The 27,903-nt window shown below is 42.4% G+C and overlaps 1 protein-coding gene across 3 annotated transcripts in view; it reads right to left on the bottom strand.

The window, feature by feature from the left end:
- Nucleotides 1-12,742: 12,742 nt before the first annotated feature.
- The window catches only part of LOC104866383 (major histocompatibility complex class I-related gene protein), a 19,902-nt gene continuing 4,741 nt past the window's right edge, over nt 12,743-27,903 (bottom strand). For 2 of the 3 annotated variants that reach the window (XM_033762125.1, XM_010630287.3), the window contains 5 exons: nt 20,627-20,887; nt 19,713-19,988; nt 17,614-17,889; nt 17,077-17,181; nt 12,743-15,205 (listed from right to left, as the gene is read on the bottom strand). In XM_033762125.1, coding sequence (XP_033618016.1) covers nt 15,162-15,205; nt 17,077-17,181; nt 17,614-17,889; nt 19,713-19,988; nt 20,627-20,887 — 962 coding nt within the window. In that variant the 3' untranslated portion in view covers nt 12,743-15,161. The remainder of the gene's footprint in view (nt 15,206-17,076; nt 17,182-17,613; nt 17,890-19,712; nt 19,989-20,626; nt 20,888-27,903) is intronic. The other variant, XM_033762126.1, reaches the window with a different exon arrangement.

The following is a 27,903-nucleotide window of genomic DNA, read 5'->3' as shown; positions in this document are numbered from 1 at the left end:
GGGAAATAGATAATAGGTTTTAAAGACAGGAAACAGCTTGTGCTCCAAAATAATAATTTTCAAAGGCAACACACGATAGGTGCTGGGAGGGTTCTCTACCCCCACCGCACTCCCAGTTCATCGCTTGGAAGTCACCCTTTGGACTTGGCTCCTCGAGCAAGCTAGGTCATCTGGTATTCCTGCAAGTCTGCTCCACCTCACTCCTGTGTTTGGAAGGACTGTCACAGCCAGCCCTTTCATAAACCTGACTCCCAGGAACAGAAATTGCTTCGCCTCAGGTCTCCTGGAGATCTGATTATGGCTGCAGTTGCTTTTCCTTCTTCTTCTGCATTCTCTGCCTCGTCCTGTTTCCCTCATTTTTTCCCTGCTCCCATGCCTGCCATTTTTACTTCTTCCTCTTCATTTTCTCTGAAAGACTGCCTCTCACACTCCCACATGTCAATGTGTTCTGCCAGCTCAGGCTCTCTGGGGTCCTGAAATGTCTCCTGTCATGAGTGGGAATGTGGATTGGAAGGGAAAGCACTTGGTGAGCTGAACAAAGGGAGCAGACCACAGCTTGTCTTTGAGGAGGTCAGGAGCCTGCAGGTAAAGGAAGAAGGTGGAGAGACATAAAGACCAAGAATATGCCTCCAAAGGATTAAGGATTATACATGTCAAATTGGAGTCTGGATTTCGCTGTTTCTAAGTTTCCTTGAAAATATACCCAAGGGAAATTAAAGCCGCTATCAAAAAACAGAAACCTGTTCCATAAATTAACTTAGGATCGGCCTCAGCTGCTGGAAAATGTGGGCTCGATTCTTTTGTATTGTGCAAATGCTTCAGCCTGCAGCAACATTTTGGTTCATAGTCTGATCTGATGGCCTCACTCCTCTGTGGTGGGACTGTCCTGATGGCAGAGGGCAGGTCTTGTTCTGTATGAAACCTCAGTGCCTAGGATAGCACTTAGGCCAAAAGAGGTTTTCAGATGTTGGGAGGGCTCTTCAAGTGTTGAAGTGAGTGGATGAATGGCTGGCTGGCTGGATAGACAAACAGATAGAGGAATAGTAGAAGAAGGCATCTAGAATCTTCATAAATCATCTCTTTTTCTCTCAATAGTCTAGAAAAGATAATATAAAATTGGCCAACTTTCTTCCAACAGGCAAAATGGAGCAATGATGTAGTAAACTTTGATGTTCCAACAGGACTTGCACCTCATATATCTTCTTCAGCCCTTAATGCTGTAGCTGGTACACACACTGTTATACCTGGCACAAGTTTGTTGAATTAATGACTTATAGAAGGAAAAATAGGTATTCTCTTTTGAGGAAGCGGTTTCTGGGTGAGAGAATGGAGAAGCACTACATAATGGTGCAAATATATAGCATATTGTGATGTTACCTTTTCCAGCCTTGTTCTGTGAAACATCTTCACTTGATCTTAGCCAAAAGGCTGAGAAGTGATGTCTGTGAAACATCTTAAAGAAGAGAAAACCTCATGAATAAAAGGGATATTTTGGAGACCTTGGAAGGACTCAACATAAGGAGAGAGGGATGGAAGTATAGATGTGGTGTGATATTCCCAAAGCTCCTCCTTTCGGGCATCTGTGGCTGACTCGACTGTTAAATGTTTAGATCCAGAAAGGCTTATATTCTTTTTACTTTGAAAAGGACTCTGCATGACAGAGGTATTAATTAGAGAGGAAAGCGAGCACCAGAATAGTAGGAAAAATAGGATACTTGCAGCCCAGAGAGCATGGCTTCTGCTCTAGCCCCAGTGCAGCATGAATCTGTGAAGGACTGGGATGATATTAAGTAAATGTATGCATGATTGTGCAGGTGTATAACCAATATTTAGTCTAATGACAAGACAGCTCAGTCTGGGATTTGTTACTCAACTAGCTTTACGGCCATGCTTTTATTCAACTCTTCCTCACTCTTCAAGCTCTGCAATAAACAAACAAACAACAAAATGTACAGGAGAGCTGAGATTTACATAGACCACAGCTTTACCAACTTCTGAACACAGAAAATGCCTGGGAGGTATTAGGAAGGGCAGTTAATTGGTTGGCTCCTAAATGTGCTAATCCTGAGCAAAGCTGTGTTAGTACCTCATTAGCACATTAATTCTAACGGCTATTCTCTGCAGACCTGTATCACTTAATATCCTGAGCATTTCTGGAGGTTGTTTTACAAAATCAAGTTGTATTGACTAGAATTGCAGACTAGATTCTTAGCTCAAAAACTTGTTCAGGAACATTTTAGATTAAGAGAGGATAAAGCTGTAAATATATGTCTGAAATACCAAGCATGGTTCTTCTCTGCTCAAAAATGCTGCAGTTGGTCTGGGCATTTGTCATGGTTCCTTGCCTCTCCTGTAAACATACAAATAGAAGTGAGCAGCCAGTGTTCCATTCCCACCAACTGCACTGGAAATGCGAAAGGGGATACTCACTGTTAAGATACCATCTTTACCCTAAAGTTATGCGCCAGTTCTTCAAGTTGGAGCTCTTTGCCACACACACACACACACACAGAGAGAGAGAGAGAGAGAGAGAGAGAGAGAGAGAGAGAGAGAGAGAGTTGCAGGGCTTCAAACCTAGGGCCTTGTACATGATGCTAGGCTAGCACTGTACCACTGAGTCACATCCCATACTCACCTCATGGATTTTTCATGCATCGTATCTTTTACATATATTTTCCAAAATCTTCTGCTTGCCTGTTCTTCTTCCTCACTAGGTCATTAGAATGGCTCAAGGTGGGAATCCGTTTTTGACCCCTGTCTCCCCAGTGGAATAACTTACCATCTTATATCTAATAGGCACATCATAAATATTTGTTGTTTTGAACTTCTGAGAGATGGTAGGAAATAATCGAAAGAACACCGAGTAAAGAATCAGATTCTCACATAGGGTTCTGCTACTAGCCAGGTGCTGCATGGTCCTCAGGTTGCTAATCTGTGGAATGAGGAGGTTTATCTAAGGTCCCTCCACTAGAAAAGCGGAAGTGAAAACTATTTTGAGTAGCCCAACTTTATTTGCAAAATTAGTGGCAGTAGAGGCATATCTAAAGGAAAGAACTGAACTGTTTCCTACGTGTTTCTGATGTTTATTATAATCTCTGTAGTTCAAGTACTAAATCAAGAAAATAAAAGAGCCATAATGATATTTTAGTTAATTAACTTACAAATTATTTGACTTCATCCAGCGGAGACTCAGTGACTGTCTGCCGTGTTCCAGGAACTACACCAGTCCCTGGGAACACCAGGAGAAGTACGACCCCATCCACTGGTATCTGCATGAAGTTTATCTCATACCAGTGACAGACAAGTGAGAATACTTCAGAAATGTATCAGTAATCAGTCTTACAATGGGGCTGTGTGTATAGATGAAGAGATTTTTTTTTTTTTTTTTGTACCGGGGATTAAACTCAGGTCCTTGCATTTGCAAGGCAAGTGGCGGAAACGCTGAGCTACATCTCTGGCCCTGAGATTTTTTTTTAATAGAGAGAAAAATAACTCTTCTGTGGTGAGGGGCCAAGGGGCAAGAGGAAAGCTAAGGGCCAAAGCTCTTGGTATCCAAGGCAGAAGCTTGAGCTATTTTTAATTCTAGTGGCAGAAGAGGACAATTTACGGAAATATGGGAGTGGTAGGCAGAGGTCAAGGCTACTTAATGAAGTAGCCTCTGTCCCCAGAATATGCTCAGGGGACAGCATCTGTCTATACTGTTCACTAAGGTATCCTAGCACTGAGGACAGTAACTGACACATAGTTCTCAAAAGCATTTGTAATACAAATAATACAAAGCCCTGCCCTTATTCGGAAATGCCTTTTTGACCAGTTCAGAATGTTACCCAGAGGCATCAGAAGCCAAAGAGAGACATTTCAACAAAGATGGATTATTCAGTGACATCACTCACAGCCTCTGTGGCCCGAGGAATGAGTAAAATCAGACTGGGAAATAGATTGAGCAGTTGGGAGTTTCCCAGTAACCTCCTGGAAGTAGTATCCACTGCAGAGAATTGAAGACTGATGGGGAAGTGAGGAGTTGGAGGCAGCAAGCAGAGAGCTTGCTCTTAGGAACCATTACTGGGAAGGTGAAGAAAGGTCTTAGGTAGACAGAAAACCAGGTACTTGGGAGGGCTTCTGAAAGCCCTGCATGGGAAAGCTACAGGGAATAAGGGGAAAGGGAATCAATCAATCAATCATGTTGAATTCATATCACATCTGGTTCTCTCAACAACTCTTGGAAGGGCAGAGGGCTCACATGTGAAAAAAACAGATGTTTGGAGATACAGTATATTTGAAACTTGCTTAAAATATGCTAAAAAAAAAAAAGATGTACCTTGAGGACACGATGCTAAGCCAGCCATAAAAAAAATAAATACCAGGTGATTCCAGTTCTCTGGGGGAAGCTAGAGTAGTCAAACTCATAGAGACAACATAAATGGTGGCTGCCGAGGGCTGGGAGGAGAGAAATGGGGAATTATTGCCCAATGGGTGCAGAGTTTTTGTTGTGTTTGTTCATTTTGCAGTACTGGGGATTGAACCCAGGGACCTATGTGTGCGAGGCAAGCACTCTGCCACTGAGCTATATCTCCATATCTTTTACAAGATTAATAAACAAAAAAGCTTTGGAGATTGGTTACAGAGCAATATAGATGTACTTAACATTACTGAACTTACTGAAACATTTCAAACTAATTAAGATGGTAAATTTTTATTTTTATATGCATATTGTGCCATAATTATTTTAAAAACTTGCTTATGATCACATAGACAGCAAATTGAGGAGATGGGAGTCAAACTCTTGTCTATCTGGCTGAGAAACATACGCTCTTTTCTATACACATCTACACCAGACTGTGTGGCTGAAGCTTCGGCACAGGGAGGGAATAAAAGTTGGAGAAGGATTGTGGGGGAGTCAGTAAAGGACAGGATCTAGAACTTCAGTGACAGCCCTAATTAAAGCACACTATCCCTGCTGCGGCTGAAGGGAAGACAGTGGAGGAGAGGAGGGTGAGGCCTATTGGTGGCTGAGGGAGCTAAGGGACCTCTCAGAGCCCCCACTGTCAACAGGTCATTCCTTTTTATTGTTGAGCAATAGTCCATCGTATGGATGTACCATTGTTTAAGCATTTATGCATCAAGGAACATTTTCATTATTTTTAATTTGGGGTTTTTACAAATAAAGTTGCTCAGACTATTCATGTACTGATTCTTACATGGATGTACGTTTTCATTTCTCTAGGGTAAATCCACAGGTGTGAAATTTCTGGGTAAGTGTGTATTGAGGTTTTTTGTTTTGGTACTGGGGGATTGAACTCAGGACCTCGTGCTTGCAAGGTAAGCAGCAGATGTGTATTGAGTTTTAAAAGAAATGGCCAAACTGTTGCTAGGTGTGGTGGCACATACCTGTAAACCCAGCAGTTGGGAGGCCGAGGCAGGAGAGTCATCAGTTCAAGGCCAGCCTGGACTACAAAGCAGGACCTCATCTCAGGACAAAAAAGGAAAAAAAAGGGCGAAAGGAAAAAAGAAATGGCCAAACTGATTCCCAGAGTGACTGTACTATTTATATTCCCACTAACAATGTATGAGAGATAGAATTCCTCCTTGTCTTTAACAACATTTGGTATTGTCACTTTATTTATTTATTTATTTATTTATTTATTTAATTTTTTTTGGTGCTGGGGATCAAACTCGGGTCCTTGTGCTTATAAGGCAGGCGGCAGAACCACTGAGCTAAATCCCCAGCCCTGGTATTGTCACTTAAAAAAAAATAATAATAAAACTCAACTGTTCTTATAAATGTGTAGTGATATCTCATTGTGCTCTTAATTTATATTTCCTAATAACTAGTGATACTGAAAATGCTTATGTCAAGAAATGAAGTCTGTAAACTGGGCAATAACTTGTTTTGACCTTCCTAGCTTTGTTTAGCACTTAGGGCCCATTGTCAAATCCTGAGCAAAAAGACGAAAACTTTCACAAATTTTACAAGAGGCTTTATTAATTAATTTTTATAATAACACCCTCTCCCAAGAAATAACCAGGACCTTCGATCCTTCCTGAGGACACATTTCCAGTAGACCTAAGAACCTTCCAATAAACCCCAGCTGCTAAAACGTCCACACCACCTCCCAACATTGTCATCCGGGGAACCAAACTTCCAACACGTGAACTTTTTAGGAGATAACACCCAAACCATGGCACTGTGTGAACTTGTCAAGAAATATAACCGAACCTAAGCAAAACAGGGAGAATAATATTCACTGACAAAGTTACCAAGAGGAATGGTAATAATATACTACATGTAAATGGCCTTGTTCATAGAAGCAGTCCATAACTAGTAGCTATAATAACATCCAACAGACAGCGAGTAGTCTCTGGAATATACACAAAGGGCGAAGTGCCTTACCCTGCGTAGTGTGCTAACGTACCTTCACACACAAACGCACACTCTTTGAGTTCCCCCAAAGAAATGGGAGAACGGGTTATCTTCCAGCCTTGTTTTTATAAGTCAAGTTTAGAGTAGTTGAGTAATTTAATATCTCCCTGATACTAAGTGAAGGACATGGAATTTAAACGGCTCCCGTAAGAGATTCACAGAATCGAAATAAGCTGTGCAGAAATAGACAAAGAATAACACGTATTTGCTAGGAGTCAGTTAGGTGGCAGATCCAGAAAGTAACAGGAGGTTAGCCAGGCAGATACTTTCACAGATGAGGGAGTTGGAGAAAGCAAAAGGAAACCAGAGGATTAGAACTCACTTTTCTCTCAGCACAGCTCTGTGCTCCTCGCTGTCACCATCATAGCTACCTGTTGGTCCTGAAAGTCCAGCCTGGTTGCTGCAGGGAAGGAGGCTTTGGTTTGGCTCCCTTTAGTTCATGGCACGTGGATGTGTGGGCCTTTTCCTTTCACTCTAAAATTTTATCAACCTGTGATTTTTTTCCAGCATTACTGCAAAAGTTCACTGCCAGAGTTGTGCTTATCTTCAACTACCACAAAACCCAGGGACTATTTCTAGAAATACATTCTAGATTGTTTTCTCTAAAATTATATGCTATGATGTGAGCTTGATTTGGTTATAAGCTATGCCTGGGTCATTTTTGCACTTGATAGTTTTCAAAACATCACTGGGCTCTACTGCACCCATAGCCTGGCTCCTAGCAGGTGTTAACAGCAATTCATTTAGTTGATATGTGTATGTATTAAGTACTTTTCATGTGCCCAACACTAGAGTTGCAGACTTCTTGGAACATACATTCTATGATTAACTAATGAAGGCTATAAGAATTTAATTTGAGTATCAATAATTTTTGACATAGGGCTAGGGATTTAGCTCAGTGGTTCCCCCACCTGCTTTGCAAGCACAACAACCCAAGTTCAATTCCCAGTACCAAAAAACTTTTTTTTTTACATAATTAATAAGAAACTGGGGTATACAAACTTGGTGGTTTTAATGAAAATATAGTATGCAATGTCACACAGAAATTAATAGTTCTGTGTGGCAGGAATTTTTTTTTTTTTTGGAAAATGTCACCATCGGGCCTATAAATAAGTCCTCCTGAAGACTGAGGTCAAGTCTATGAAGCAGTGCTAGTTTACAGATCTTTGAAATTTGATCTCCATTTCAGTTGCAAAGGCCAAAATTGGATTACAGCAGCTTTCCTTTCCTCTTTGGGGAGCCTCAGGATCCATGACAATTCCATTTTTTAAAAGTAAGATAGAAGGCAGCTCATGTACTCAGCCTCTGGAGCGAATGTCTCGCCTGGCAACTTCCTGTTGTGCATAGTGCACAGAGTATGTATTTGTGGCTGCTTTGTGAGAAATGTGGAGGGTAAACTTTTAGGTTTCTTAAAGTACGTGACAGAGTTGGATTTCAGCAGCTGATGCGTTCTAAATGCTTTAGTTTTTATTATTCCAGCCCCTCAAATTTCCCTGGAATGGTTACCTGTTAGAGCATGTTTCTTCTCAGAATGCTCTTGGAATTCTCTATTTATGCGACTGTTGTATCGCTCAGGAGAAAAACAGAGCTTTTACTGAGTTCCATAAACCTAGGATGGGCTCTGACGCCTCCCAAGGGAAGACAGGCAGCCTGTTTGCTTGGGGCTGCGTGCCTCCTTCTTCCCTAGGTTTCACTTCCTTTCCCACCTTGGTGGCTTCCCAGTTCGTCCTGTGGCCTCCTGTTCCTTGACTGTACTTTCCATAGGCAGAGTTGTTTTCTCAGAAGCTGCACTTCTCCTAGGTTGTTCTCTCTCTCTGGCCCCTGTTGTGCTCTCCGGAGGTCTGGCTGCTTCGACAGTGGTTACCTCAGATCCAGGCCAGCCTTGCCTTGCCAGGGCTCAAGGCCAACCCAGCCTTCCAGCTGCCACTCAGCAGCTCAGCACCAAACCTTCTCACATGAACGCCTTCCAAGGGACAAATGCAGAAGCCTCTGCTTGGGTCAGCTGACATTGAGCAAGGGTGGGGTGAGGGAGAGGAAAAAGCACCCAGGACGATTCTCCCAAGAACAAGCACTTCTACTTTAAGGGCTTAGATGAAAATTGAAGGAATTTGTATTTTAAGAACCTTCATTAACCAAATACCTAGATGAGGGAAGTACTCTATTAGCCTTAAGAATAACCGATAGAGAAGTTACGAGATATTTGGCCCGCCCCCAAGATAGCGTAGAACTCATTTATCAGCTCCTCTACTTACCAGCTAGGCACCGAACTGGGGATGGAGCTCTTATGTTTGCTAACACACACAAGGCCTTGGGTTTGATCCCCAGAACCAGAAAAAAGAAAGAAAGGAAAAATGGCACCTCATGCAAGAACCTCTGGATTCTGTCTTGTCTTTAATATGTGCATGGGTGGGCTGCAAGGGTTGCTAGAAATCTCACAGGTAAGGCAATGACAAGATAAAGTTTGTTAAATAAAGCATGTTCATACTGCTGAAACCTTTGAAGAATCAAGGTGAGTCCGTGCACCCGGGGCCCTAGTCTGATACATGATCCTTCTGGGATATTTTGCTTTTATGACTTCAGCGGTAAGATGACACTGTTCTTTTACAACAGCAAGCCAAGACTAGCTAATTAAAATACTGTACTGGCTCATTCAAGAAGTATTTACTGAGTTTCTACTACACACAAGGTATCATACAGACTGTGTAATATTACATAAAAATTAAAAATAGATTGCTATAAATAAATACCATGATAGGATTATGTAAAACCTTTTGGAAAATTTTAACTATTTGGATACTCTATACAGGATTCTAGTTTTATCATTTTAGGTGAATGGACCTGTTTTACCACATTACTCCTCTATTTATTTTAGTATACAATCAATTCCCATCTGTTTTCCAATGGTTTAACTAGAGCTGCCATGTAAGGTTGTGCCTTGCATGATTCCCCCACTGAGAGGGCAATCAGGTCAAAGACCACTCTGTGTTCTGCTTGCCAAACCCGTGTTTAATCACAAATGTTCTTTTTTTTTTTTTTTTTTGAGACAGGGTCTCACTGTGTAGTTGATACTGACCCAGAACTCAATATGTAGCCCAGGCTTGTCTCAAACTCATAGCAATCCTCCTGCCTCAGCCTCCTGAGTGCTGGGATTATAGGCATGCGCTACCACGCCTGGCTCACAAATGTTCTTTAGGGGTTAGTTGGGTCCCTGATCATGTCCTCGGTTACTTCATAAACCAGACACAGAATAAATAGGTGGGTTCAGTATTCTAATCAACAAAATCACATTTAATAGAACCTATGGGTGGTTTGTACCTTTCTGCATGGTAAGTCATTCATACAAAATAGCTTTCATCTTTATTCAGCTTTCTTTTTATTCAGCCATGTCAGCTGTAGTGAAGCAGAAAGGGAACTCATTGAAAAAGGAAGCCAAAGTGAGTCTCAGGTGTTCCCCTGGAGCCATAGCTTGGGATTCTTCCTCAGTACTGCCCCCGCCCCAGTCTGCATGTTTCTAGCAATCTTATGTCCAGGGAACCCTAAGGTCCTGGGGTGTGAGTTCATATTTAACCCCCTGAAAGGCGTCATCTCCCCTCTGGTAGAGCTTGACTTTCTTACTGAGAATCAAAGATGGAGGCATCAGAGGCTCTAGAGGACTCTATTGAACAAATAGGGTTGCTTATCTACATGCTCTTCCTACATTTTAACTCTGACAGTCTTCCCACTGAGTGTTGAGACTACACCCCCTTTCTTTCTTTTTTTTTTTAATTGAGTTTATTGGTACATTTTAGGGATACAGTACAGTTACACTCATTGTTGGGATCTTGTACCTCCACATGACAAGTCTTGGTTCTCATTTTTTCCCTTTACCCCTGCCCTCCCTTCACCCCCCCTCCCCTCTCCATCTACAAATACTTTATTTCCATCTTTTCATTATCTCACATTTTTTTCTTTTCCCTTGTTACCCTTCCCCTACTCATCCCACCTTCCCTACACCTTTAGCTCCTTTCTTCCCTTTTCGAAATGTCAGTAATCTTATTAGAATCTTATGTATTATTGCAGATGATTCACACCAGAGCCCTCTTTCTTTCAAACTGAGCAACATTCTGTGACTTCTTTGACAAATTAAAAGTATGCTAAAGTGACACTATGTGACTTCCAAGGCTAGGCCATAAAAATTCTATGCATTTCTGCCATGATAGGAAATTCACCCTGAAGAATACTGGCGGCCATGTAAACAGTCTGACTGCCCTGAAACTGCTATGTTGTGAGGAAGCCCCAACTTACCCCAAGAAAGACCACCACAGGGAGAGTCCCTGAGACAGAATGGAGAGAGGTGCCTGGCCACCACTTTCAGCTGCGCCAGTCCTGTGCCATTTTACTTCTAGTCACCACTTGTTTGTAACTCCATGAGCGACCACAGCCAGCATTGCCTACCCAAGCCTTACCCAAGTTCCTGACTAAGAAAGATAGTGACATGATTGTTGCTATTTTTAGGTCACTAGATTTTGAGATCTATTACATAGTTTGTAGGGTTTGAGACAACCAGAAGCTAGAAGGATGTCAGAAAGAGGGAGCCCAGGATAAAAGGGAGATACAGAGAAACTAAAGAAAGATAAAGGCTAAAAGACAGCAAATGTTCAAAGAAAGAGGGGTGATGAAGGCATTTCAAAAAGAGTGTTGGAGGATCATCCTCTGAGAACGGCATTGCAGTCGAGTAGAAAACACCTGGGCTGGAGACAGGCAATTTGTTCTCCCTTCAGCTCTGCTGCCCACTATTTGTGGCTTTGGGCAAATGCCCTCTATTTCCTGAAGAACATTCTGTGAACTAACAAATTGTATGTGAAAAAAATAACAAATCCCAGAAAAGAATAGCAAAAAATAAAAAATAAAAATGTGTCTTCCGGCTGCAATTCTGGGGCACCAAGCACTGGGATTTGATTGTTTGAATGTAGATTTTCCTGCTGCAAGATACAATGAAATAGATTCCCACAGCTGGGGATTTAGCTCAGTGGCATCAGGCCTGCCTCCTGAGTTCTATCCCTGGTACAAAAAAAAAAAAAAAGATTCCCAGCCCACTTGGGTCAGGAAATTAATACACTGGGACTCCACTTTTGCATCTATCTGATCATCCTGCAGGGAAATTTGTCCTGCACATGTGAAGACAAAGACCCTAGGCAGTGGTAACCAAAATAAGGTGTGACCAGTCTGTGGCATGCTGTCAGAAAATAACCAGCTGACTTCCCCCGTGGACAATTGATCCTCATGGCCACAAGGGCCAAAACACTGTTCCTGCAGACCAAAAACAGAGAAAGAAAAAAAAACAAATAGTTCCTCAGAAATGAGGGAAGGATCAGCATGTGGAAATAGCTGGAGTAAGAAGAAAAAGGTGGCCAGACTTCACAGGAGAGCTCAGGAACCTGTGACAGAGTGTGGCCGAGGGAAACCTGGCCTGACGTCTGCACTTCAAATTGCTTTCCTTCCCTGCTTGCTGCCTTGCCATTTGATGCCTTGGTCTGTATACACTAAAGAGAAAACAGATAATAAATATAGCAGAGCTTAAAAAAAAAGTCCTTTGTTTTTTTTTGGTGGGGGTACCAGGGATTGAACTTGGGTCCTTGTGCTTGCAAGGCAGGCACTGGAACCATTGAGCTAAATCCTGGCCCCCTATATAGTCCTTTGTTTTTAATATTTAGATCATGATACCAACTGTTTCAAAGATTCTGATTACTGAGCATCTATAATCAATAAACATGAATTAATGAAATGACAAGTCTAAAATTATTAAGAAATAATATAATTTTGAACCACACACAATAAAATGAAGATTTAGTACTTTAGGTTTTTTTGTTTGTTTGTTTGTGTTTGTTTTGCAGTGCTGGGAATTGAACCCAGGGCCTTACATATGGTAGGCAAATCCTCTACCACTGAGTGATAGCCCCAGCCTTAAATTTTAGGTATTTTCAAAAGTGACTGCTATATACTTTTTATATTACAAAATACCCCAGGGAGAAAGAAAAATGCTAAAAGTTGATAGAAGGAGTGATTGAAAAAATATGATGAGTGTTTAAATTTTTAAAAATAGTTCTCATAGTAAATTACCAAGAATGATGGGATAAGTGTGTTTGAAGTGGAGGGATATTTTGAGTATGTTGAGGGGGAGTAATGACAATGTGTCTTTTACTATAAAATTTTTTAAAATTTAAAGATTCCCATTTTTTTTAATCACCTATCATTGATCAAATTTTACAGCTTTTTTTTTTAATGGTACCAGGGATTAAATTCAGGACCTTGTGCTTGCAAGGCAGGTGCAGTGCCACTGAGCTAAACCCCCAGCCCTTACAGCAATTTTTGTAAAATAAAAACATGAAACATCCTCATCTGCCTTATTAACTGGATTGGTCACCGTGTAACTTCTGGCTCTTCCCCAAAATCAAAAAGACCATGAAAGGTCCATTTTAAATCGATTCAGGACATCAAGGCAGTTATGATAACATACCTAAAGATACAATAGAGGACTTCTGAAAGTGGCAAAAATGATAGGATAAGTGTATTCAAAGCAGGGGGGAATATTTTGTGGGGAGTAATGGCCATGTGTCTTTTATAGTAATAATATTAAATTGCCATTCACCATATTCTTCATCATACACAATCCATCATTTTTGCTTCCTTTTCTTCATCCATTTGGAAATTGATTGGATAAGGCTCTGGAAACACAAAGAGACTTTTGTCCAACCTGCCTTTGATGAGAGTACCATGCAGTTGGAGGATCAAGACATCTACATAGCTATAGCCCCTTGTATCATTTTAAGAACCTATCAAAAATATATTACAGCCCAACTATTCTGATTGTCAGAAGAAACCATTCCAGAAATAAACTGCATATATTTTCTTCACAGTGCAGCACTGCTTAAAAGATGGTATAGAATTTGTCCATGTCAACCCTAAAAGCAGACCAAACACGACTGTGTTCCTATGCAACCAATAGGCCCTGGCAAAAAGGGATGTCCCGTGGGGGCTTAATCCATGGAATTAGCTGGGGATGGTGAAGCAGAGCATGAGCCTGGCAGGTGGGTTCTTAGAGGCTTGCACACCGACAGGGTTTTGATCTGTGGGTGTGATTATTAAAATCACAGTCAAAGTCAAGAGAGAGCAGGGGTCGAGCCTGAGTTACATATTCAAAGCCAGTTGGGGGCACTAAAGTAAGTATCAAGACTGACATGTGCAGTCAAACAGGATCAGAGAAATAGGACAGATGAATGTGTGACTAACAACTCTAGGGTGAGTAGCTACAAACAGCAGGATAGGAGGTGAAGACTTTAGGGGTTGTGGAGGGTAAAGAAAAGTGATGGGATGTTAATTCTCAAGTGGAATTTTAATTTTTTTCTCAGTATATATGTATGAATAGGAAGCATAGGTATGAAGGTGAGTCAGGCCTACCTACAATAAGACAGCATAGAGAAGGCAGAAATTAGAATTGAACTTTCTGGGGTGGCAGGGTTATAGCTCAGTTGTAGACAGTTTGCCTAACATGCCTGAGGCCCTGAGTTCCATCCTCAACACACACACACACACACACACACACATGCGCGCGTGCGCGCACAATTTAATCATCTTCTGAAGCATAAACACTATGTGGGGGAGTTACTAGGGATTAAACACAGGGCCTTCACTCTGAACTACATCCCCAGATCTTTGAAGTGTTTTATTCTCAGGCAAGGTATCATTCTAATTTGTGATCCTCCTGTCTCAGCTTCTCAGAGTCCTGGGATTAAAAGCATGCACCACTATGCCTGATGCATACTATCATATTTACGTTCAAATATTACAGTCTGGTTCAGGTCGCTACACTTCCACTGGATGTGACAGTGTGTCTGATACCTATAAGATGTACTTCCAATATTCCAAGATACCAGACAGTGTCACTTTTGCTTTCTCCCAGGCCAGAATATGTGTAAAATAATCAAGCCATTCACAGGCTGTTGTAGAAACTTGCTGGCTGCCCTCATGGCAGTCTAACCTGATCCATAGGGTCATAGTCACAGTACCCAAGATATTCAAAGCTCTTGCATAAACATTCTCATGAAAGGAGATAAACAAGAAAGGTCATTGTGTAATATGCGAAAGTACTCTTCACTCATTGTCCAAGAAGAGGCTTGGCTGAAATTTTCTAATCTACTCATAAAACATCATTGAGAAATAAGATGTAGGGAATTTTTGTGTCATAAGACAAGTTGTATTTAAAGCAAAATATGATAAAGGAGTTCATCAAAAAATCCTGAAACAGGTGGCACAAACAACAAAGAAAATTTAGTGGTTTCTACATTTCTGCCATACATGCTGAATCCTACAATACCCAAGCATGCTGTGGGTGTGGTCAAGAGTTTCAATCACTGGCCTTAAGTGCATGAGGGACAGAGGAAACCATGTGTGATAGTTAGATAGGGTTGAGAGATCCCTAGGAGATTAATAAAGCACACTTCTTGCTATACCAGAGTGGGTCATGGGGGTGCGACCATGGGGACCACATCTAGTCCCTGGCCCCTTGCTCTCTGCTTCCCAGATGCCATGAGTCAAACATCTTTCCTGTGCCATACCCTTTGTTGTGATGTTTCTTCCCTGCAGCCTGACAACCATGGACTGAAGCTCTGAGCCAAAATAAACCTCTCTTCCTTCCTTTTGTTCTACCAAGGAGAAAGCTGATCAACAAATACACCATAGTTCCTGGGAAGGAGAATTACAATCATTGATCTGATGATGTAGGATGGTAGAAAACTCTATTTTTCTCTGAAAGAAAAGAAAATTTTAATCAGATACATGATGTACACATCCTCATAGCTCATAAATAAGGTAGGCAATGTTTAACAAAATTTGAGGAGCAGGCATTGGCAGTTTTAGCTTGTTTTGTCAAGATTAATAAATTTTAACTCGAAATCACCAACTCCACAAAATAAAAGCAGGAACTCAGTCTGTATCTTTCCAGAGAGATGTATGTAAGTGTAAAATATTTTTCTTCAATAGCTGTCATTTGTTGGATTGAGATTAGTGCTGTACTTTACTGATAAAGGAAATATGAATGACCCATTAGCTCTCTGAGTTGATTTCCCACTGAAAGGATTGGTTTTAAGAGAATCTAGTAACGTGCTTTTGTACAGAATCATGTGAACTGGGTTCAAGTTTGTGGTTATGAAGCAAAGCGCAGCTCGTGGCCACCTGGGTTCCAAGCCATGATCCAGTCTGATCAACATTTGCTATAATCAACTTGAACAAAGGCAAGCAATGGCCTTACAAGACTATACCATCAGCTCTGTGACAACGGGGGATCATGTCCTACTTTCTCGTCACTATCTCCCATCATCCAGTACGATGCTTGGAACACAGTAAGTATTTAATATATATTTAATTGTAAGACCTAAATTACAAGCCCATGCTAAATAACAAAGGGCCTAGGAGACAGCGCTCTAACCCCCTCTCATTATAGCCATAGCCCCGACCTTTGTTCAAACCCTGGCTTAGGAATGTAAGGCAATCTTGTACTGTTTGAAGTCTGGATCCTGATTAACGTGTAAGTTAGTGGTTCTATACTATGAAATGCATAGAGACTCCAAGTTAATTGTCGAACTGTTTGCTCATCCTGAATGTCTTAGTGGACTTTGAACCATCCTATAGGTATCTGCTAATCATCAATGTGTGACTGCCGAGTACGTGACTGCTGACCACCAGCTCAAGTCAGCAGACCTCTGTCCCCTGCCTGTAAGCTTAGAATGTTAACCCTCCTTTTTACCCCCCTATGAAAAGGACCTCAGCCCCTGAGCTGGTGCCCCTCTGAGTTACTTGGTTCTGAGAGTGCCAGACTAATAAAGGTCTATTTACCATCCAGCCTGTTGTGTTCCCTTCTGGGTTTCTCGTTTTTCCATGGAGTTCCTGGAGCCTTGCTGGGTTTTAGGACCCAGCATCGTGGAGGCTTTTTGGGCTGTTCACGCTCCATGGAGTGGAAGTGAGACTTTGAGTCTTACATAATGAATGAATTTTTCCCCACAATATCAAGAGGCAATACATCTCTTGTTTCTCCTTTCTTAATCCAAAAGTATCTACTCATTTTTAAAAAATGAATTTAGAAGGAAAAGGACTTTCATATGATTGAGATAGAAAAATAGTTGTCAAAATGGGAAAACTGTCAGGTGTGGTGGGTCACGCCTGTAATCCCAGCACTCAGGAGGCTGAGGCAGGAGGATCGCTGGGAGTTTAAGTCCAGCCTGAGCTACACAGTGAGTTCCAGGTCAGTCTCAACTACATAGTGAGACCCTGTCTCAAAAAAAAAAAAAAAAAAAAAAAGGGAAAACTAACTGTAGTCTTGAAACAAAGGGCAACATTTCATCAGAAGTTAATAGTGATTGATAATAAGGATATGCTTAAGAAAAAACAATTGAAGACCACAGTATTTTCTATCCAAGAAAGCAGACTCTTCTCCTTACAAGCATTATCCACAGTGTGTGCTTCCTATGGGGTGGGAGAGTTGTCCCAGGTCCTTCTCTGATCCCAATATAAAGATTGATCCATGTCAGAGAGGCAGAGGCAGAAAACAAAACTCTAAGGAGCCGTAGGAAGGAGACCATTGCAGCTCCTCCCCCTCAGAATCCTTCCATACACCCTCTTACCTCCACGCCTTCTTCTCCAGGCCAAAATGCCAACTCCAGCCAGGACGATGGCGAGCCCTATTGCCACAGGGACAACTCTTGTCACCAGAAGAATGATTTTCCATTCTGAAAGTAAGCAAATGAGGAAAACCTTCAATTCCTCTTTCGCTTCTGTGGTAACTCTCCGAGACTTTTGTCACTGTGATCAGTGGAAAACCAACAACATTTTTCTTACTGTCACTTCTCATTAATCTGATGGCGAATGGAACATCTGCTCATGTTTTCTTGTGGTTAATTTTTCAAAATTTAAAATTTGTTATGTAGTAAACAGCAGTAGATGTAACCCACAAAACATAAAGGTCTCTGGGGTCCTCAATAATTTGAGTGAATATAAAAGAGCCCTGGGGCCAAGCGTGTGAAAATCACTGATTAAGAGACCCATTCTACAGCCCACTGGGTGTGTCAGTGACCCACCTTCCTCTCTGGGAAGCAGCACAGCTTCCTGCCCAGCTCTTTCCTCAGTCTCATACCCCAGACGGCTATGACCCTTGTCCTTACCCTGAGGGGCCTGAATAACCATCTGGAGGCCACAGTGCTCCACCTGACAGGAGTAAATGTCGCTGCTCTGAGGATCCAGCTCAAGAGACACCCATGTCTGATAGGTTCCATCCCCACTGGGAAGGATGTCTCCGTAATCCACTTCTTGGACAATTTCTTCCCCGTTTTTCATCCACATCATGGAAATTTCTGGGGGGTAAAATCCATGAGCTCTGCAGAAGAGAGTTGTAATCCCTGGAAGAGTTTCTTGGAGATTTGTTCTGACCAATGGAGGTTCTAAGAAGAAAAAGTTAGGGTTAAATGTTTTGGGCACTGAGCATACACTATTAAAGCTTTGCAAACAAGTTTCCCAATTAATTTTTCCTCACTGTAAGAAACATCTAATGTTAAGAATGCCCCAAAGCCAGGTTCACCAACAACAAATTTATTTATTACGTGCTTCCTACTAGGGCAGTGTGCTAGGTAATGAAGCACATTACCTGTTGGTGGGGGGATGGTGTATAGTGTTGAGGGTTTAGAAAATGTGTTGAGTTTGTTTACTATTTGAAATACATTTATATGTCAAGGAAAACTGTTAGGGACTGACAACGCCATCACAGGCTGTATTCTCCTGGTTCTTCTTGCCTCTTAAAAATGACTTTATGCCCTTTAGTTTCCCTAGCCCCAAGGCCACAGCAGTGCAGAGGTGTCAAACCTAAGTTTCTGCAGGACTGAACCCATAAAAGGCAACCTGGCCTGTGATAGGTTAAAAGTAGCCCACTCCTCATAAATAGGCAATAGCCCAGCCCCTAAACAATAAAAGGACCTTCCTTTCTTTGTTCTCTTCTTCTTCCCTCTCTCCTCTCTCCCTAATCTGCCTTCCCCAATAAAGTCTCCTGTGGGACCTCTTGGTGTGTGGCCTAGTTGTTGAGCGTCACTGTGCCTCTACCAAAACTGAGTCACAAAATTTGTGATTATTCCTGATAAGTAACTCACCAAGAGATTGGAGGTTACCATTCAACATTGTTCTCAATTCTGTGTTCAGGGTTAATAAGTAACACAGACTCCTCAGCTCAGCTTTGGTTCTGAATTGTCACCTGTACTCAGGATAACACTTTGATGAGTGTCATGAGATACAAACATATGTAATGGACCATTCATCCTCGAAGGAGCCACAGAAATTCATGTGTAAGGGGCTCTAGCAGGACAAGGAATTGTCTATTTGTGACTTTGCTTCCTCATGACTACTGTTAATTCTCCATATGTTTCTGTCCTTAACATCTCTGGCTGAAACTGGGACAGAGGCCATACAGAGACCAACCATATACTTGGAGAAATGGTGTCCTGCTCATCTCTTAAGATTTACCTCCTCACCCCAACTTTACTAAATGCCACTCTAGATACACGAAAAGCCTTCACCTTAACACCATCTTTTTTTGTCTTATTCCTGAGGCATGAAATTTAGTAAAAGAAAAAAGTTTTCTAACATTAAAATAAAGTATAAATGGCGCCAGGGGAGACTGCTTTTTACAGTGCCTGTAAGAAATTAATCCTTTGGGGAGGGGAAGGGAAAGTAAAAAGAATTGAGATAACAATTTATAAGAATTATCTGACCTTTGGAAATATTTTCCAGTTTATCACTAACAGAAGATGGAAGGATTTGCCTCCCTGGATCGTCCTCCCACAAGAAGGTGCTCTTAGGAGGGTACTCCATTCTGTCAAAACAAGTAGAACTGCTAAATCTTGTCAAGATGGTGTTGAGCAGGGCATGGTGGCACACACCTGTAATCCCAGCACTCTGAGAGGCTGAGACAGGAGAATCTCAGCAACTTAGGGAGACCCTAACTCACCATAAAAACAGACTGGAGATGTCGTTCAGTGCAAAGGCCCTGTGTTCAGCCTCCAGTACCTCAAACAAGTGTGCATGTGTGCACATACATACTCAAAGATGGTGTCAAAAAAATAACCAAGGAAAGCTCTCACAAGGATCACACTTCACAACAGTCCAGCTAAAGAGCCAGACTTCAGCATGGGGTGAATATCACCTACGTAAACGAAAGTCACATATAGAACTGATTGTTCTGGAGATGTGTGAACAAAGTGTTCCTTCTTTTCTTTACCTGTTCTTTGTAGGGTATCTTTTCCATATTCCAGGAATCTCTTCAGCCAGGCAATGCATTCTTTTTCCAGCCAGTTCTTCTGATATTGTAACTCATGTTGATTGGCCTCCCATGCCCGCTTGGTGATATGAGCCACATTATCTACAGCCACCCAGGAAAGGGTGTCTTTATTAAAGACGATAAAATCCTGTCCATCATATGCATATTGGAGAAATCCTGTGGTGCTTCCATCCTCCAGCAACTCACAGCCAATCATTCTCTGGTAAGTGTGAAACCCTGGGAAACACACATGAGCCATGAAGGGGTGGACACAGCGACAGAGGTGGCTCTCAGATGAGGTGACTGAAGCATGGCTAAAAGCATCTTCTGCCTTAGGGATACCACCCCACCTGCCGTATGGCTCCAGGCGGCTCCTGTTATGTAAGGTCACCTATCAACAGATGTGGAGTACCCATCATATGCCATAAGAACATGACGATTTCTGCCTTGAGGAGTTGGGAGTCATTCTTGGGAATGATTAATTGATAAACTTCGTGATCATTATGAGCACAGTGGGAAGAGATATGCAGGAACCAGAAATATCCCTGGGAAAGTTAATGTAGTAAGTTACGCATAAGCTAGCAAATCACCGAGCTTGGCCATCAAGAGATGACACACTAGACAAATTTAGAATGGGAAAAAGGAAGGTTCATGTTAGAAGGCTGGATGGCAAAGGGATAGGGATATGGGGCAAAGGACAGAGGTCTTCTGGGGAAGAGAAGGACAATTGGAAAGATGCAAAGGCAGATGGTAAGCACCAAACTCCATCAACCAGACTTTCTAGGCTTTGCCAAAAGCCACAGAGAGTGCAAGTGATCAACTGTTACATTCACCACAGGCAATGGGAAGCCTATGCCTCTCCAAGGAAGCCACACCTGAGTGATTGTAGTGTCTCTGCAGGTGCCTCAGCTCCTCCTTGAACCTCTGTTGCCAGCCTCTCAGCAGCTGAGTGTACCTGTCCCAGTGATCAGGTGTCAGGTTTTCCACCATCCATGGGGCCCGAGGCTCTTTCCGTCTAGTGACACTGTCATATGAGGTGATAGGGTACGAGTCCACATACCCGACTGAGACAAATTCAGGGACGCCATGGCTAGGATCCGAAAGACCCAGGCGGAAATATCTCAGAGAGTGAGTCCCTGGGTAGGAGGCAAGGACAGAAGATATTGAGAGTCACAGATGATCCAAATGCACAAATTCCATTCCACTGAATCCCCACACCAGGGCTCCATATTCCTCCACTCTCACGATCCCAGGACCCAGCTACTATTTCCTCTTACAGAATTACAGAACTCCAGGAATTGGGGGAATTGTTGTTGTTGTTGCTGTTGTTGCTGTTGTTGTCATTCAGGTTTAGAATCTTAGGATGAAAGTTTATAGAGAACCTCAGCATGTAAGCATAGAATAGCACTCTGCTCTGGTCTTGGGAAGAGAGCCCAAGGCTACTCACTGAGGTCCCTAGGGAGATTGTGCCTGAGGACGCCCTCAGGAGCTTAGAGTTGGAAAACTCTGACAACCCAGTTCTTTTCTTTTATCAGCCAATCCTCTGGGTAGACAAATGAGGACCCTCACTCTACACCTGTACACCTACATGTAGGCACGCGCGCGCACACACACACACACACACACACACACAGTTGGATAGACCAGGGACACCTGTTGGGCCTTGAAGAAAAAATTTTAAAAATCACAGTGCTTTCCCTATCATACCAAGCCAACTCCATTAGACATTTTTAAAATTCTTTTTTCACTTTTTCTTCTGGCTAAGTATCACTATGAGGATTGTGATCATGACTAAGGGTTAAAGGTCAACTAAAATGAAATAAATGTTCTGCTCTCTGATGCTCCCACTAAACTCTCAGCTTATCCAAAAAACAGAGAAGGTGACATCAAGGTAGCTGTACAGGTGTCACCATGGGGTCTGAGCTGGTGTGGACCCTCAGGGAAGACTTTCCAGAAAAAGTGATGTCTTAGAGGAGATGTTGGCGCTGGCTACAAAGTGAACAGGCAAAGGGACTAGAAAGGACCCAGGAGGAAGTGTGGCAGGGGCAGAGACACCGTGTGTGCAGCTGGGAGGGCTAAGAGAGCAGGATGTACTGTGAACCAGATGGCCTGAGATGACTGTACACAGCATCACAAGGGGACTGGGAAAGATGATGTCTGGGAGATAAGCAAAACCCAGGCTGAGAAGGCCCAGTCCCTTCATGTCACGCCATGCCATGCCAAAGAGCTGGCAGACAGAAGGCACACAGTTCTGCCTGCTGTCATCTGAAAATGTTGTCTCTGAGCCTTTCTCATTACCTCCTACCATTCTGCACCATCTAAATCTTTCTTGGTCTCAAAATCCCCCTTCAAAGACACTCCTAGGATGACCTCTGATAAGTACATGGCCCAGTCAAGAGGACAGTTGGAGGCCCACATACCAGAGATCCAAATATTTAAAGGGAATAAATCAAGCAAAAAAAAAATGGCTAAACATGTCCTGTCCTCTGATTTTTAGAAATACTCATTCGTGTTCTGGGGATTTAACTCAGTGGTTCTGCCACCTGCCTTGCAAGCACAAAGGACTTGAGTTTGATCCCCGGTATGAAAAAAACAAAAAAACAAAAAAAACAAACCTCATTTGTATAACCTTGACAGTCAAGTTCAAATTTTGAAATTTCAGATTTTGTGAAGTACTAGGCCTTGATATAGTGACACAGAGAAAGCTGGCTTTTGTTGTTCAGGCCCTGGCCCTCAACTTACAACCCACCTCCTTCTCTTCCCACTGCTACCTTCATTCGCCTTGCCCAGGGCCTTGTGTTCATGCTTACATGGCCTTCTCTCTCATTCAAGCTCCATTCACAAACACAGCCTCTTGGCTACCCCTCGGGCCCAGAAAGCCCTCACAAGAAGCACAACCCACCCTTCAGAGGATGGACCTAAGGAAGAGGTCTGTGTAAACCTACGAAGCTCTGAGTCACCTAGCAGGAAACTTTAGGCCCCCAGGTATATGCAGTGTGGTCTACAATGGAGGGACACAGCATAAGTTGATCCCATCCCCTTGGCCTCCTTATAGACTCCTTGATCTAGAGGACATAGATTGTACAAGTCCAGTGTGAGGCTCTCTGAAATGTGAGAACACATCTAGGGACTTCTCTCACCTGTCAGTAGAGCTGTGCTAGTCTTTCCAGACTGCCATCCAATGCTGTCATTCCCTTAGAGAGATCCACTAGGACTTGGATCTTCTGCCATGGCCCTTCTCACTGAGAAGAACCTGGTGTTAGCCTCCTGTTCTCAGACTGAATACCACTTAATTATATTCACTTCCTCCTCTTCATTTATAAATATATAGTTGAGAAAAAAAATCAAACAAAAAAATCAGCTCATTAAATGGTTGGACTAGTTTCTCTGCAAGCAAGTCTGTCTATATATTTGTTTTTCTAACACTGTGCCATAGTTTGGATCTTAAATACACCCATATGTCCATGTGTTAAAGGCCTGGTCCTCAATGTGGCACTATTGGGTTATGGTGGAACCTTGAATAGGTGGAGTGTAATGGGAGGTCTATTAAGGTGGTGCCTCAGAAGAGAATATTGGGGCCCCTTGGTCCTCTTCTTTTTCTGTCTCTTTGCTTCTTGGCCATGAGATAAACAGCTTACTCCACTATGTGCCCCCTCCATGATGTGCTGCCCTACTGCAGGTCCCAAAGCAGCAGGGCCAATCAGTGATGGACTAAAACCTCTAAAACTGTGAGCCCAATAATCTCTTTATAAGTTGATTATCTCAGGTACATAGCACAGTGATGAAAAGCTAACACACTATTTATGAAAGACCAACCAGCCACCTCCAAATCAGAGTACGCTCCCTTTCCTTAGCTACTAGAGGAGTGAGAATCCCTGAGATGGAACCAGGCCTCCTGGGCACATTTTGCCTGATGGCACCAGTTCTGTAAAGCAGAAACATGTGTGGCCATCTCTTTCTTTTCCCGCTGCTCAAACTAGGAGGGTATTTTGGCAGGATTTAGAGAGGGCACCTAGTCTCACGGGCTCCCTCCTTGCAGGCTTTATTCTACATGTCAGCAGCAGAGCTGAGTGAGACGAGACTGATGTCCCACAGCCCTGGGCATCACCAGGTCTCCAAGGCCCCTCTCTATTGCTTTGACGGTTTACCTCCCCATTTTCTCCCTTGGGGAGAGGATTGGGGTTGGAAGGCAACACATCAGAAGTCTCTGAGGCTCTCACAAGACTCTCTTCACAAAAGTGTTGGCTTTTGTGAAAACAAGAGCCAGAGACTGCCAGAGACTGAACAGAGGCATTGCCTTCTACACTATTTATCTTTGCTTAATTACTACCTACTTCTCCATCCTGTGGCACTTAAGAACTGGTACTTAGCTCTTTTTCTTTGTACTTCCTGCAGGGGCTAGCATAGAGAGCTTGGCACATGGTAGGAACTTGGCAAATGAAATTGTTGGTGAAGCACTTTATTTCTCTGCTTTGAAATCATGAAATATGCTGGAATGCATATGAATCTATCTCACTTGAAACTAAGAATTAAAAAAAATAATTTTCACTCAAGTGGAAGCTAGTGAATAAGGAGCAGAGCTGAAATCTTATTTCTATCCAATATGGAATCTGAAAAAGGCTAATATGCTTGAGCCTTGATCGATTTTTGAAGCAGTTCTACTTCTCCACATCTGGAAAGATTTTGTGGCTACTCTGGAGATGCAACTGTTCAAAGGGAAAAACAAGTCATAAACATTAGTTCTTATATTTTCTTAATATCTGTGTGTGCATACTCAACAGACAAGTGAGGAGATCATCTGAACCAGTCCCTCTTTTAGGGCCCTGAGCACAAGCCAAACAAAGCAAATAAAAAGTATCAGCTGTCATGGAATCCATATTCTTGTGGGGGAAGGTGAGGGAGGCAGGCAATACAAAATAAGTGAAAGATTATTATTATTTTAAGTGCTTTGAAGAAAAATGAAGCTGCCAAGAGAATATGTAACACAATTTCAGACAGGAAGGCTTATTAAGGAAAGCCTCCCCAAAAGGAGACTTCTGAGGAAGTGGCTATAGAGAATGAGGAAGGCAGTAAGTGTCTGAAGACAGCAGTCCAGGCAGGCGGGAGCATGCAAAGACCCTGAGGAAAGAGCACACCTGGCCTATGCCAAAAGCAAGAAGACCTGCGGCTGGAGCTGAGACTGTGACGGAGAAAGAGAGAAACAGGAATCGCTTCCACCATTAATCACAGGGAAAACCTTCACAGAAAGATTTCGGGTACAGAATTGGAAGAGAAAACAGAAGAAGGAAGGGGAAAGGTGCAATGGTACCAAGTTAGGTTGGATTGGTGTAGAATGTTCACTGGCATCTGGGATTCCTGTCATGATATCTGGAGTCTACATTCCTAGTAGATGCAGACAAGTAAAAATAAGTACTGTATTAATACCTTGGGATGTTACTGCCATGATGGGAAGATTTATTCTAGGTCTCTAACAAACACAGTATTTATAATTCATGTAACTTTACTGTGGTAGTCAGCTTTCCATCATTGTAACAAAATGCCTGAGATAACTAACTTACACAGAGGAAATGTTTATTTTGGCCAACAGTTTTGGAGGTCCAAGTTCATGGCTGATTGTTGCATTCCTGTGGTGAGATAGCACCTTGTGGCAGGAGAGTGTGGTAGAGCAAATGCACTAACGTCAAGAGCCACAAAGCAAAAACAAAACACAAAACAAGATGGAAAGAGACTAGGGTCCCACAACCCACTTTGAGGGCATGCCCTAGTGACCTGAAAACCTCTCAGTAGGCCCTGGCTCTTAACAGTTCCACCATGCCTCCCTAGTGCCACCCTTGAGACAAACTCTTTAACACACAAAATCTTTTGGGGGACATTGAAGATCCAAACTATTTATAAACATATAACTTCACAAAAATTTGCATCACATAAAATTAAAAGAGATAAAGGGCCAGGGATTTAGCAAGTGCAAGGACCGGAGTTCAATCCCCAGTACCGATAGATAGATAGATAGATAGATAGATAGATAGATAGATAGATAGAAGTAAGGTGCACTGACATTATGTGTCTTTTTTTTTTTTTTTTAGCTCTAATGTTAGTACAGTTCTTGGGTATGTGGCAATTGTTCTGCACCAGCCAACCTTAACTTAAGAGTCTGCTCAGTGTATCCACCCCTTCTGTAGCCCACATGGCTCTGGATATCACAGCTCTCTCCTCTTCCTTCCCATGGGACCTACCCATCTGGTGCTTCCAGACATACAAATTATGCTTGCTTCTTAGCTGGGCTTCCAAAATGTTAACTCCAAAGTGTTGGGATGTTGGTTGACAGACGTGAAATCAATATTATAGAACAGAAAAGACCAGGGAAAGCCCGAGGCACCCCCCTTTTTAATAGTATGTTGGACCTCATGATATTCTAAACCAGGATGTGTTGCCCAGGTGTTTTTAGTACAATTCTTAAGATAGACCAATATTGATCTGCAAAAATGGCAATTTCACACAAATCAATCTAATCTTCTGATTCTCTCTTCTTGTTCCAATAATTATGAAATCAAGCTTCTCTCTTGCTTTCTATGAACAGATCATCAGCATCATCTCACTTGTTTAGGTGAAATCTATGGCTTGGAACTTGGTCTTCTGTCTGGGCCAGCCAAGCTGCTTTTCCAAGGGTGTTTGCTGCCCTGCCTCATTAGCTTCGGTTAGATATTTCTGGAAAGTCTGAGCAACACAAACAGCTTTCTCACCAGGTGTGCTGGTGACTTTTTAGTCCTAAATTATGTCCCTATAAATTCTCTAGCTAGAACATTTTTACAAAAGGCTGTGGAACTAACTGAATTATAAAATAATTATGTGTTATTAGACATTCACTCATGAGAGCAATTTATATGTATTGAATATCTATCATGTACAAAGAATTGTGAAGCAATGTCGGGACAAGAAAAATAGATACCAGTTCTTTTCCCTGGAGGTTTATGGGAGTTTTGGGGCAGGGGGGCAAAGCACATAGCATAAACAAATGCCATGTAGTGACATAGGGCAGCAACAGGCCCAAAAGCACAACTGATGGAGGGCTCCAGTAGCTCAGAGGACAAAGTCTGCTCTCCTATGAAGTGGGAATGCCCCAAGGAGAAGGCGACGGATCAGTTTGGGCTCCAATGAGTCATAAAAGGCAAGTGCATCTTAATCAAATCCTCAGAACTGAATTTAACTATTGAGCAAGTACCTGTGTTAGGTACCACTGTAAGCTGTTGATAAACATGGGTTTCATTTACTCCTCACAACAGTCTTTTGAGGTAGGTCTTTTATATAATTCCCATTCCATAGATAGAAAACAAGTGCAGAGATTAAGTAAATTGCCCAAAATCATCCTTAGAATCTGTAAGTGGAGGAACCAGAAATCACCATCTGCTCTCTCAGATGAGAAGCCTCTCTACCTACCTTAGTCCACCCAACCCTCCTTAATGGGGAGGCACTTCCTCCTCCCAGATTAACTCTTCTGTTTTTTTTGTTTTGTTTTTGTTTTTGGAGACAGGGTTTCACTGTGTAGCTGAGACTGACCTGGAACTCACTACGTAGCCCAGGCTGGTCTCGAACCCACAGTGATCCACCTGCCCCAGCCTCCCTAGTGCAGGGATTACAGGCATGCACCACCACGCCCAGCCCCAGATTAACTCTTCTATCCCTAGGACCATCATTGCTCTCTCTCGCCCCCTTGTGTCAAGGATGTCTCACTATCTGATTTCCCAGGCCGCAGGGCCCAGACCACACCTTCCTCTAGGATAATCAGGCCAACAAAGACCACTTCATTATTGCCCACTGCCCCACCCCCAAGGAGCCCAATGCCTTCATGAGGTCAAAAAAGTTGTGATTCTTGGGAACTACTTTTGTGAATTTCAGGCATTGTAAGAGTGTTGTAGGGGCATTGTAGGGGTGAAGTGGATGGCAATATTTTTAGTTAAGGGAAACTTTGAATACTTCCTTCTCAAATCATGCAGTGATGTGAATGGTTCTCTATGTATAAGAAACTTAGTTCCCTCTCCTAACAACTTGTACAATGACAAGAATTTGTTGGGCGAATGCAAGTGTTAAATGTGACAGCTTGACCTCTTAGCTACTCTTTTAAAGCCATATATATATATATTTTTTTTTTTTTTTT

Source organism: Fukomys damarensis, unplaced genomic scaffold (genome assembly GCF_012274545.1).
Source record: "Fukomys damarensis isolate Sample0158 unplaced genomic scaffold, DMR_v1.0_HiC HiC_scaffold_11, whole genome shotgun sequence".
Taxonomy (NCBI): Eukaryota; Metazoa; Chordata; class Mammalia; order Rodentia; family Bathyergidae; genus Fukomys; species Fukomys damarensis.
Note: the sequence above shows the minus strand (reverse complement) of the source record. Positions and strands in the feature narration are given on the sequence as shown.